Below are 13,132 nucleotides of genomic sequence, written 5' to 3' on the forward strand. Positions count from 1 at the left end.
GAAGACATGGGTGTAAGTATTATCCAGAGTGGACTTGATATGAGAAAAGATGAAGCAAAGCACAGACCTGCAAAGAATACCTTCCTTAGAGTTAATTATGCTTTAAATTGAAAAATAAATCCTAATTTTTCTATTTTTCTTTGTTTCTCTTTCTTTTAATTTTTAATGTTTGTTTATTTTTGAGAGAGAGAGACAGAGTGCAAGTGGGGAAGAGGCAGAGAGAGAGAGAGAGGGAAAGAGAAAGAGGGAGAGAGGGAGGGAGGGAGGGAGGGAGGGAGGGAGGGAGGGAGACACAGAATCTGAAGCAGGCTCCAGGCTGCTTTTCTATTGAAAAATTTTATATATGTTTTTAAAACAGTTATCCTCTGAAATATTTATACATAGAATTATATATTAAATGGCTAGAGCATTTGTTCTTAGGTTGAAAGCAATATATCTTTTAAAACAAATGTGCCTTGTATCTCCAAATCTGTTCACTGATAGTAGTATACCAACAAGCTTGATTTAGACTTGACTCTGTGTCCTTGCCATCCCTTTTATCTTTGGGAAGCTAGTTTCTCTTCATTTCTAAGCCACAAATTATTTTATCAATTCCAGCATTCACAATTTTTCATGTTAGAATTCATGATGTGTTATAGCTTAATTAACAGTAATCGGTTTTCTAAGTGGTACATAAAGTAATTGTGCATCTAGAGTCATTAGCCTGTTGGATTCAAAGTCATGTGTTATTGCGTTGTGCCTTCCCCTTTGGTAACAGCAAGATGCCCTTTGGAATCGAGAAGGGTAGAGTGAAATGACCCATTCTGCTCCCTGCAGCCTTCCTCCACCTGACCAGACTCAATGGTCTTACATGGAGGGGCCAGAGCCCCCTCATGAAAAGCCAGAAGCTGGGCAGGAAGGGTGAGGGCTGGGCACTCAGACCCTCTTGTCCTGGGGTTTTGCAGTCCCTGAGAGAGCAGAGGAAAGTGAGAACCCATTGACCTTGTAAAAACAAGCCCTTCTCTTCACAGAGGGCCGCCCTGTGTTGCTCAGGGTTCTGGTTGCAAGCAGCAGGCACTAAGTCCAGTGGGATTTATTGGAAGGAAATCTGGTGTTGACATCACCCCTGGTGAGATTTATTGGAAGGAAATCTGGTGCTCACAGGATCAACAGGAGGCAGAAGGAACAGGCTTAAAAAGGAGCAGAGACCAAGGGAACCCAGACCGTGGACCTCTGGAACAATCTGGCCAGGATGTCGGGTGTTGCTGCTACTACGGCATGCTGCCAAAAATTAATCCTTACTATTCCCTTGGTTTTGCCTCCTGGCTGCAAAGACAAAGGCCCAGTTAGGAACATCCAGTCTGACTATCGCTTGGATCCTGCCTCTGTTCTGGTCAGTAGGAGCTGGGGAGCAGGAAGATGTCTCCCCTTGGGCTTCAGGAGAAGAAAGCGGGGGCTCAGCATGTTACCAATATACCAGTACTGCAAGAGGGATACCCCCGGGCAGAAAGGAGTTTTCATACTGTATTGCCAAACAGTGACAGACATTCCCCGGCACTCCCCTTCCAAAGTCTCAACTCTGAGGCCATCAGAGCAGATCAACAATTAAAGGACCGCAGCACGTTTAAATGGACAACCTTGACTTCACTCTGAAACGCAGGTGGTTAGAGCAGACAACCCTTCCAGAGCTCACACAGAGGGTCAGGCCTTGTGCTAAGTGTGTTATGTGTGGTTGCCGCTGAACATGCAAGTGTTCGTTCTTAGACCTTTAGGATATCTTCAGGAGAAGGACAGTGGTTACCAAAGATCTCCCCAACTTTAAAGGAATGCATGCAGCGACCGGGGACAGCAGAATTTGGGTGCTAAATAAAATAAAGTGTCTAAAAGATGCCATTGTTTGAAATTAGCCCCTTGGACTGACAGGTAATTAACTTCTGCCTACACTAGTTTAATTTCTTGTGTGGACCTGGTACAGGAAACCATACATGGGTGGTAATTTTTTTCCCCTCCAATCTCAGAGGAAATGTAACCGGGTATGAACTAGTGGCACAACTCATATATCAGTGGTCTGTAGCGGGTCTACATAAATCCTTTTCTTTAAAGTTATTTAACTGTTTTGAAAATGGTTTCAACAGAAGTAATTCCAATTGCACCAGAAAGGAAACCAGAGTCTTAAAGAAAAATACACTCTCTTTGCTGAGCAAGGCAAACATATCAGTATGCAGAGAAACGAACCAGTCTCTTGTGTTTTATTTCCTTAACAAATCCACTGAAACACTTGCTTTGTGTCTTTCAAAGGCTGAAAGACAAAGAATTCTGTGGCCACTAAAAAATTAATGCCTGCAACTGGTTTTTAACCACTTTAAAAGGTCAGATATTATTATTTTTATTTGTTTTTCTATTATTCACAGTATTTCATTGTAGGACTTTGCACGTATTATAAACGCTGTAAGTATTTGGTTTTCTTACATTCAGTCAAAAACGTTCTCTGGGGAAGAATTTTCTATTTAAATAATTAGATAACCTGCGATTTTCCTGCATACTTTGTGTATAAACCTACACATTGCTATCACAAACCTAGCCCTTTTTAGAGCCAAGCCCTTATAGAACACTTTCCGTCACAATGTTGCATTTTGACTCTTCCAGGAACTAATGTTGAAAATAAAGACCTTTATAGCTGTGAAAGATGAGAATTTGATACTATTTTTTAAATGTTTATTTACTTATTTTTGAGAGAGAGAAAGTGTATGAATGGGGGAGGAGGAGGAGAGAGAGAGAGAGAGAGAGAATCTCAAGCAGGCTCCATGCTGTCAGCGCAGAGCTGGAATCAAGAGTTCTTTGCTTAACTGAGCCACTCAGGTGCCCCAAGAATTTGATACAATGTGATACTAACCCGAATCATTTGGGGAAACCGACTTCATTTTAAGAACTAGAAGATGGGAATGTACAAACAGATGGCTCTAATGAAAGCACAGCTATTTTCTATAGTCAAAGGAACTGATAATAAATTAATTTAAACCGTGACCCATTGAACCCCTGGGTCCACAGAATAAGATGGAAGAATCTGTTGTTACTGGTCTTCTCCAAGATCTTCACACGGCTCACTCCCTTGACTCCTTGAACTTTTTGCTCAAATGTCACCTCAGTGTGGCCTTTTCTGATGACTCTATTTTAAATTTCAACTCTTCCTCCCCTTACCAGCATGCCCAGTCTCCCTTTCTGGCTTTCTATTTCCCCCACAACATTTATCAGATATAATATATATTTTGTTTATTTGTTTGTTGTTTTTCTCCCCTACCTCAAATGAAGCTCCATGAGCACAGGGATTTTTTTTTCTGTCTTATTCCTTCTCATATTCCCAGCACCTGGTACACAGTAAGTGCTCAATAAATGTTTGGTTGATATGCAAGCTAATGCAACATTTGTTTGGAGGTTTCTGTATACAGGTATCCCCAACTCTCTTGGTTTAAAAAGAAAGTTCAGATCAATTATTTAATTTGGTTATTCTTACAACAACACTGGATTTTAAGAAAGGATTATTATCCCAATTCAGCAGATGAAGAAACAGGGCCTCCAAGAGTTTCTATGAATTATGTAAAATCGAGGGGCTGGCAAGATGTAGACTCCAGGCTCAGACCCAGATCAATTACTTCCTTTGATGTGCTGATCCCTGCCCAACTTGTGAATCTGTTCAGCCAGAGAACTAATGCTTTGTGGTAGGCATTGACAGTCTGGTCTCAGGGCAGTGGATTCCAACATGAGAATGTGAATAGAATGTGGATGCAGCATATGTATCCTTAATAAATAAGACAGCCCATCATATATAGCGGTCCAGGATGTGAAACCTAACTTCTCCTCAGCTGAGCCTTGTGTGCACTTGCCTCTTAGAAGCAGAAGAGCGATTCTTATGGAGGCGACGCCATATCCACCTCGAAGAGCCTCTCCAAGCCTGTCCTTACACTGCAACTGAGCTTCTACTTTAGGCCTTTCCGCAAGGTCTTTCTATTTCACATCATGCTCTGACGAAGGAGGCTGTATTCCTGATGGTTACAGATCGTAGATCTGAAAACAGGCAGAACCAGACAAAACTTGAAAATTTGATGTGGTTGTGAGTTTCTTTGGGGGAGATTAATCTCTCTCTTCATCTGTTAGACTGATGGTACCAAGTTCTGGTAAATAAATTAGATTTTACATCCTTGCCTTAGGTGTTATTATGGTATATGTCCTGTATCTCTTCCACTACCTTATAGGGTCATAGAAAGCAGGGCACTCTACTGGCTGTATTAGTTTGCTCAGGCTGCTATTACAAAGTACTACAATTCTGGGTGGTTTAAGCAGTAGAAATGGAATGTCTCAGTTTTGGAGGCCAGGTGATTCTGAGATCAAGGTGTTGACATGGTTGGTTCCTTCTGACGGCTGTGAGGAAAAATCTGTTCTGTGCCTTTTCCCTAGTTTCTGGTTGTGTGCTAACAATCTTTGGCACTCTTTAGCTGGTAGAAACATCACCCCAGTCTTTTTCAGCTTCCCCTGGCATTCTCCCTATGTGTGCCCATGTCTAAATTTCTCCTTTTTATAATATTGGATTAGGTGCCCACCTACTCCAGTCTGATCTCATCTTAACTAAATATATCTGCAATGATCCTATTTTCAAATAAAGTCACATTCTGAAATCCTAAGCGTTAGAACCTCAACATACAAATATTTGGTTGGGGAGAAGGCAAAACAGGACTCAATTCATAATACATGCCCTATGAGTTTTGTATTTGTTGTATTTACTTGCATTTTGTAAGTGTCAGGGCATTGCTGCTAAATCCAGTAAGTTTAAAGAAATGTCTCTACTCTTCAATACAGAGAGCAAACAGGGTTGCTGGAGGGGAGGAGGATGGGGGGATGAGTCAAATGTGTGACGGGCATTAAGGAGGGCACTTGTTGGGATGGACACGGGGTGTTATATGTAAGTGATGAATCACTGGGTTCTACTTCTGCAACCAAGACTACACTGTATGTTAACTAACTTGAATTTAAATAAATTTTTTAAAACTTTAAAAAAAGTAATAAATGTCTCTAGAAGTTTCAGAAATAGAGCCACTTACTAGCAGATTAGTGGACTTTTGAAGATTGCCTCTCCATCCCAGGTTTACCAGAAGAGGAGGCTAGTACCTCCTAAGGTTTTGTGTCAGGTCTTTGGATCAGGATACATGATGTGCAGGTTCACGACTTTTCAGGCAGGTTGTTAATGGGTAGATAGCAGTAATATCTTTATATATGGATAAGGACTTAAATGTGCTGCTTATAACTTAACACTTTAAGGGTTTATTTGTCTAAAAATCAGAGTAACTCAGTGTTCTTTTCAAAATTCCAAGTGCAACTCTTTACCTCTTAGGTATGTATTAGAAATAATGTACTGATAATAAATGTGTTACTAATAAATGACCATTTTCCTTAAAAGTGTTCTACATTCTTCCTGATATGTTTATAGTGTGGTTATAAAGTAATGAGGTTGGTTCCACAGTATATACATATGCACTTAGAGTATTGTATTTCAATGAAAATTTACATTAAAAAATTTTTAATATCTAAATTGCAATGCTACACTTAATATGTTCAAATTTCTAAAGTTGATATTTCTTCCCCAGATCACTTGCTTAATGTAGTCAGACTTTTGGAGTTGCTTTTCAGGCTATAGATATTTATTTGGGCATTTAGGTATGCATTTATAATGCATTCCCTAAGTGGTTGGGGCTGAAATTTTTAGTTGATGTAAATCTCAGGATTTATTATGATGGAAATGAGACTATCCATAGAGCTTGAGATCTTACAGAAAGTCTGTAAATATTTGATGGATGAATGAATATATGAATGAATGTAGGGGCAGGGGAGGAAGTGAAGTCATTTCTTTTAAATTCCATTTGAACCAATGAAATAAATAACCTACAGTGAATATTATACTTAAGAGAGAAGACAATATATTTTTTAAACTGTGAAAGCAAGTTTTAATTTTTTGTATTATTTTATTTTTCTACACTGGATTTTCTTGTGACACCTTGACTCCCCCCTACATCTTCTACTTTGTGGCTGATGATTTCAAGCACTCTATAATGAAAGGGGCCTCTAAGAAAGGCAGGTTGAGAGCAGACAGAACGAGCACACATTTGCATAGGGCAGGAAGGGCACTATAACATCTGGCAGTGGTAGCAGACTGGGTCCATTTGTTGGTGCTCATTAAATTCACATTAATGCATGAGCTGCTCTGAATGTGTAAATGCGATTTCAGGTTGGTTGCTTTCTCCCAGGCCAATGGCAGTGACTTTTGGGACTCTACCCCCTGGTTGTTTACTTGCCAATGGCATTTGACCTGGGGTCAGACCTGTATTTAACCCTTTCCTGTAGGTCAAAAACAAATTAATTTGGTGAGAATTAAATTGGAAATGAGTCGTCTGTGCAGCAGGTGTTCCCTGTGGAGAATGTGCCCCAGGTGGAAACATTTTGAGATCTGTTCCTGGGTCATCTCTGAAGAAGCTTCAGAGGTCAGAGAGGCAATTCCAAGACATCCCATGTGGTGAGGGCCTGGAGATGGATGTTAGCAGGTGCCGACTCGGGTGGTTTTCTCAGCAGCTTGGGGGACTTTCAAAGAGGCCCCTTTTGGAGATAATTTATTCATATATTCATGAACATATATCTTGGGCATTCATTGAGGACTGATTTACTTAGAAGTTGCCCTAAATGATTGGAACTTTACCCTTTGGCCCTACCTCCCACCATCAACCAAAGGCTTTGATTTGAAGGAAAGAAAATAATGCATTTTTCTCTTTCTTTCTTCTAGAGGATGAGGAAGATGAGGAAATGGTAGAACCTAAAGTTGGCCATGATTCAGAACTGGAAAACCAAGACCAAAAACAGGAGGTGAAAGAAGGTATGGTATGGGAGGTAAATTAGTCATCAATTTATTGTTATTGTTGTTTTTTTTACCAACTTAGGGGCTATCCTGGTAAGTAAAAATTAAACACATACTCCCTATGTGGAAGGTTTTCAGCACATTACATTTAGCACCATAAACTGTAATCCCCAAAGCAAGAGTCATCTATTTTTTGACTGATAGAAGTAAATAAAATAGAGGGGTGCCTGGGTGATTCAGTGGGTTAAGCATCTGACTCTTGATTTCAGCTCAGGTCATGATCTCATGGTCATGAGATTGAGCCCTGCATCAGGCTTTGTGCTGAGTCTGGAGCCTGTTTAAGATTCTCTCTCTCTCTCTCTCTCTCTCTCTCCCTCTCCCTCTCCCTCTCCCTCCCTCTCTCTCTCCCTCCTTCCCTCTTTCTCTGCCACTTTCTCATGTGCGAGAGAAAGAAGTAAATAAAATGCAAGCTAGCCACAATTCCAGCAACAAGTCCAGTCACAATTCAGTAAAATTATTACTAAAGAGTGAAAACATAAGATAATTGTTATCAATTGTCATGTTACCTAGTTCACCGCATCGGATATTCTGAATGATAATAGTAAAGGGAAGAAGCAGATATAATTATTTTGTTAATAAATTCTGAAGTTTATTCATGTGATGTACACAGAAATATTAGCAATGATCATTACTATTAACTCTACTGTTCAAAGTGTGCTTCCATAGCTCTGCCTGTATGAAGAGCGAAACTTTCCATGTTTCAGTGATAATAATGATGAGCATTTATTAAGGGCTTCCCGTGTACTCAGCTTTCTCCTGTGCCCTTTACAGATATTATCTACATCTCAGAACATCCTTTTGAAGCAGATACTACTATTATTCTTACTTTATAGATGGAGAACCAGGAAGAGAGAGGTCTAAAAACTTACCCAAGGACACACACTGTAGAAGTGCATGAGCAGGATTTGCCGTTGACAGCAAAGACTATACATTTTATCATGATGGTATCATCCTGACATAGCACTGGGTGTCAAAAGCAAGAAAGAAAAAAGAAAAGGGAAGACAATCAATACTCCAGGTGCTCTATCCTTAAAAATCTAAGTTTGTGTCCCTGTGAAATTCTTAGCCCAAGGAGATAAAAGAATTTTGAAATCGTCATTCTCACCGACAAACGAAGTATGTCTGAAAACAGAGTGCAGATTTAAAAGATTTTTCCAGGGGCGCCTGGGTGGCTCAGTCCGTTAAGCATCAGACTTCGGTCGGATGATCTTGTGATCTGTAGGTTTGAGCCCCACGTTGGGCTCTATGCTGACAGCTGGGAGCCTGGACCCTGTTTCAGATTCTGTGTCTCCCCCTGCCCCACTTGCACTCAGTCTCTCTCTTTCAAAAATAAATATACATTATTAAAAAATTAAAAGATACTTCCATATTCCCTGCTGAGTCCCAAATATAGACCAACAGAAGTTTAATTAGAAGTTCATTTGAGGGGCGCCTGGGTGGCTCAGTCAGTTAAGCGTCTGACTTTGGCTCAGGTCATGATCTCACAGCTTGTGAGTTCGAGCCCCACATCGGGCTCTGTGCTGACAGCTCGGAGACTGGAGCCTGCTTCGGATTCTGTGTCTCCCTCTCTCTCTCTGCCCCTCCCTGCTCAAACTCTCTCTCTCTCTCTCTCTCTCTCTCTCTCTCTCTCAAAAAATAAATAAACATTAAAAAAAATTTTTAAAAATAAGAAGTTCATTTGATTTTTAAATTTTAAAGATGCCTGTGATGGGCACCTGGGTGGCTCAGTCGGTGGAACATCTGACTTTTGATTTCGACTCAGGTCATGATCCCAGAGGTGGTGGGGTCCAGCCCTGCACCAGGCTCTGTGCTGAGCATAGAGCCTGCTTAAGGTCCTCTACCTCTCTCCCTTTGCCCCTCTTCTTCACTCACGCTCTCTCTCTCTTTCTCTCTCTCTGAAATAAAGAAAAAAATTAAATTAAAGATGCCTGTGGCTCCAGCATAGTATGTGGCACACCGTTGTCGCTGGGGACTTTTATAGGAATGGGTACACATTGATCATATGTACTCACTTCAGCCTGCTCAGGCATTGAATGATTTTGATTACTGTCAAGTTCTGGGCTACGACTAAAGGCAGGGAATAGATTCAGCATCTTTAACAGTGGCATCCACAGAAGGCATGAGAGTTATTTTTTCTGAGAGAGTCTAAATGCATTTGATTGGAGAGATTTTACCTCAAATTGTAAGAACTTTTTTTTAACACTGGTATAGCAAGAGACAAACCAAGTCAGGATTTATTAAAATAAACAAATAAAAGGTTTTTCCTCTTGCAAAACATCCTTAAGCTATTCTGGGTGATAAGGAGCCAAGGTGTCTCGTGTGTGTCTTGGCACAGATTCCCTCCCACCCCCCGCCCCAATCCCCAAATTGTCTTCTCTGGCAAAGCACTGCAACCCCCTTCTTAAGTTCTGAGCAAAAACACCCTCCAGTTTTAACTGTTACTCATGCTTCATGGAATTGATTAAAGTCCTGTTAAAAGTCAAAAAGGAGTTTGAAGTACATTTCCTGTACTGCTGCTCTGTGTGCCTTTTTCTCTATTAATGGCTTTTCTGCAAATTAGCACATAATGGGTTAAAAGCATGTTTATGTTGGCATCAAACTCTCTCTAGCTTTTTTTTTTTTTTTTTAAGCAAGACAGTATTTTGCAAACTTTTTAAAGAATCTCTAGCAGATATAATCGTGGCGCCATTCACACGGCTGCATAGTAGTTAGGGCTGTGTCAGCACTTCCCTTACGAACCTTGAGTTTCAGGGATTTATTACTCAGCCATAAAAATTTGCTCTGGGCTGAAACTTGACATCCACGGTTTCAAACCAGGGAGCACATTTTTGAGAAATCTAGCCTTTTTTGGAGTTAAAAAAAAAAAAAAAAAAAAAAAACGGTGAACAGGAGATGGGAAAAAAAACAGTGCTAACTTTTGACATTTTTGCCCATGTGATATCAAAATGCACTAAGCAGTAAAGAAATAAGGGTTGATATTTTACTGTTTTCACTCCATTTTTCCACAATGGAGTAGAGAAAACAGCAGGTACATGTTAGCTTTTAATCAAATTTTAGGAAATTTCTATATGTGAGTGTTCAGGGATCTTCATGTTTAGAGATTTAAAACAACAGAATCAGACCTAGCTCTTGTAAATGCACATTAACTCATAAACCTCACATTAACTTCAGAGGAGGATATCCTTCTTTATTAGCTTGGTTTGGTTTTCTTGCTCATATTTATGCAATGATCTCACAGTAAAATCCCTTAAGAGCCACTGTCCCTATTTAATTGGGTTTAATATTTAAGCTATGTGGGAATTTACTTCTTTATTTTTTGTCTTTTACATATATTCTTGAAGAATATTTAAAAGATTTAATTTTTCATACTGAAACTCAAAGCTGTATCTTTTAAACAAAGCAAGACATTTCTGAAATGAATATTTTTGTAAAATAGCTCTTGAACTCAGGGAAAGATTGTAAAGTACTCAATATAAATTGTGAATTTCATTATGAATTTTATAGATTTACAGAGAAAAAAATCCCCAAAGCCTGAAACCAAAAAATATGATATATAGTAAATAGAGTAAATTAAAAAAATAAATGGAAAAATACCTATTAATGTCAATAAAAAAAAAACTAAAGAAAACATACCAAATAGGATAGAATCATCATAAAGACACATATACAAATATTTTCATCTACAAAACTAAGAGAAATTAACATTTCTATTATAAAAAAAAGAAGACTCTAAAATAAAACGTATACTAGATTTTAATCTTGCAACCACGAAGTCATAGACTTAGACCATCTTCTAAACTTCAGATTTCATGAATTCAGTACATTGTCTTCACAGCTGTTATTCAAGCTAAATATAACTGTTCAGGTAAATTTTGGCAAGTATGAAAACTGTCTTTCCATTTGGATCAGATGTTAGTTTTATCTATGTGTTTGACTTTTCATAAAGAATCTCTCTTTTTTTAAGGAAAAAAAAGGCCACTTTACATGCATAAAATATTTTTAGCTCTTGGCAGAAATACTCTACGTTTTGTGTTGCAAAAACAAACAACAAACCTGCTATAATAGCTCTGCTTAACTTAATAAGAAAAACCAATGATTGCCAATGCCAAAAATTATATATTTTGCTCTCATATGTCTTTTGCTATAACTTTAATTAATACCTTTTTATGCAGTGAACATGTTGAAAATAATTCGTTAGGTGTCAGGGATAGGGAAAAGCTACAAAAACAGATATATCAGGGAGAATTTGGGGTCTACCCTGGAGTAATACAATTCTGATTCTAATTGTTTGTGCTTGTAATTTGAACCTTGCGGATTCCATTAATCAACCAATTTTCTTTCATGAAATATGATGTCTGGAGAGGTTTATCTCTGAATACAGCTTTTGGTTGAGGTTCCTGGATACTCCATTATGTTTTCATTACATTGCAACAACACTTATCAATTTAAAGATTTTTAAATATGGGAGGTTTGGGATTTTTTTTATCAAAAATAACTATAGCCCTATTTAATTCCTAAGTTGAATATTGTTTATGACTTTCAAAAAGTACTTGTCTGTACATGCATCTTATTATTTTATGCTAACAAGTCATGTCATTTGATCCCTGTTAGACATCAAAGCTTAATATAAAATATATCCTTTGTTTTGCTTCAGTAGCAATTTAATTTCAAGCCAAATATTGTATTGTCAAACATAATATCTGGAGAGGTTACTGCTTCACCTACCTGAACTTGGCCTCTGCAAATACACTTTGATCAGCCATTTATGTTTCTTTCAGAGAAGAAGTTGTATGTCTTGAAAGCTGAGATCAAAGTGACAATAAGCTACAGGGAAGAAAAAATTACAGAAAATTACACAGATACTACTTTTTATTCAAGGTAATAGACCTGTAAGGAAAGATACAGGTGAAATAGAAGTAACTCAAAAAGATAAACAGAGAGTAGGTTATATACTTTTAATATTATTTTTAAAAAGGATAAGGAGAAACAAATGACCATATCTCTGCTTAATTTCAGATGGGTCTCAAGTCATACATCAATAGTAACTAAGATATGAACATGGACTTTTAGAATAAGACATTCTTCTTGACCCTATAGTATCCTTGTTTAGTGAAGTTTATTTATTTATGTGACAGTACTATCGAAACAACATGAACCTAAAGTTTTTTGGGTTTTTTTTTTCCTTTTGCCTGGTTACATTTAGTAGTTTTAGTATTTTCTTGACCTTACATAAGAGTGAAAAATCCAAATGCCTCATTTATGGGAGTTTTAGAAAGTAGACTAATAAATTACTACTCAATTACCAGTTACTGAATGCTTGACTTAAAGTTTTGGTATCATTACCTCATTTTATATAAAACTGCTACTCCGAGAGCTTTAATTGATTAAAAAATCAAAGTTAGCAAAGGGCAGAGTCAATGTTGGATTCCAGGTTGGTTTTGTAGAGTCCTTGTTATTGACAGCCACGCATTGCCAGTTTCACCGTTTCACAAACTAGTGTGTGGGCAACTCTGCTCAGCAGGTATTGATGGAGGTTCCTGGAGAGTCCCAATACACATTGGCATATTAAGGGCCCTGGAGGCTTCAGCAGCAAAGAAATATATCTAACTATATGCAGGACTACTAGAAACTTCAGGGTAAACTGTTTTGTGAAATGATCGTCTGTTCTAGTAGGTGAATCATGTTTCGTTATAGTATTGTCCGGAGAGCATTTTTCAAGGTGTGAACCAACTGCATTATAATAATTCTAGTTTCTTGTAGATATACAGATTCTGGAGACCTGCCAGATGTCCTGCATTGTGGTCTGGGTCAGGGACGGGGAGGTGGGATGGGGGAAGACACTATGAACATCAAAGGCTTGAGATCCTTGGGTCTACAGGAGGGCTTCCAGACAGTTCAGATTTCACAGGACAATGGCTTCGGGGTGCTAGTAATTGAAACAAATAAAAGTTGCATAAAACCTGCTACCGCTGACTGCACCTACATGATTTTCTGAGCCAGTGGTCAGGTAGAAATGGTTATGGGGATGGTAGCGGAAGTGTTGGGCAAGACTGTGGGTGAGAGACTCCTCTAGGAACTCGACACTGATTGCACTGCACTACCCTCCTCCTGTCATTTAAATTCCAGGACCGTCTGGTCCTACAGAAAGTAAGCCATCAAACATGTATTGAGTGCTTTCTGCAAGGTTGTTGAACTGGG

General features: G+C 38.7%; 1 protein-coding gene across 2 annotated transcripts in view; it reads left to right on the top strand.

The window, feature by feature from the left end:
- The window catches only part of DYNC1I1 (dynein cytoplasmic 1 intermediate chain 1), a 307,556-nt gene that overhangs the window by 175,677 nt on the left and 118,747 nt on the right, over window positions 1-13,132 (top strand). For both annotated transcript variants that reach the window (XM_042977393.1, XM_042977394.1), the window contains one exon: window positions 6,803-6,892. In XM_042977393.1, coding sequence (XP_042833327.1) covers window positions 6,803-6,892 — 90 coding nt within the window. The remainder of the gene's footprint in view (window positions 1-6,802; window positions 6,893-13,132) is intronic.

This window comes from Panthera tigris, chromosome A2 (assembly GCF_018350195.1).
Source record: "Panthera tigris isolate Pti1 chromosome A2, P.tigris_Pti1_mat1.1, whole genome shotgun sequence".
Classification (NCBI taxonomy): domain Eukaryota; kingdom Metazoa; phylum Chordata; class Mammalia; order Carnivora; family Felidae; genus Panthera; species Panthera tigris.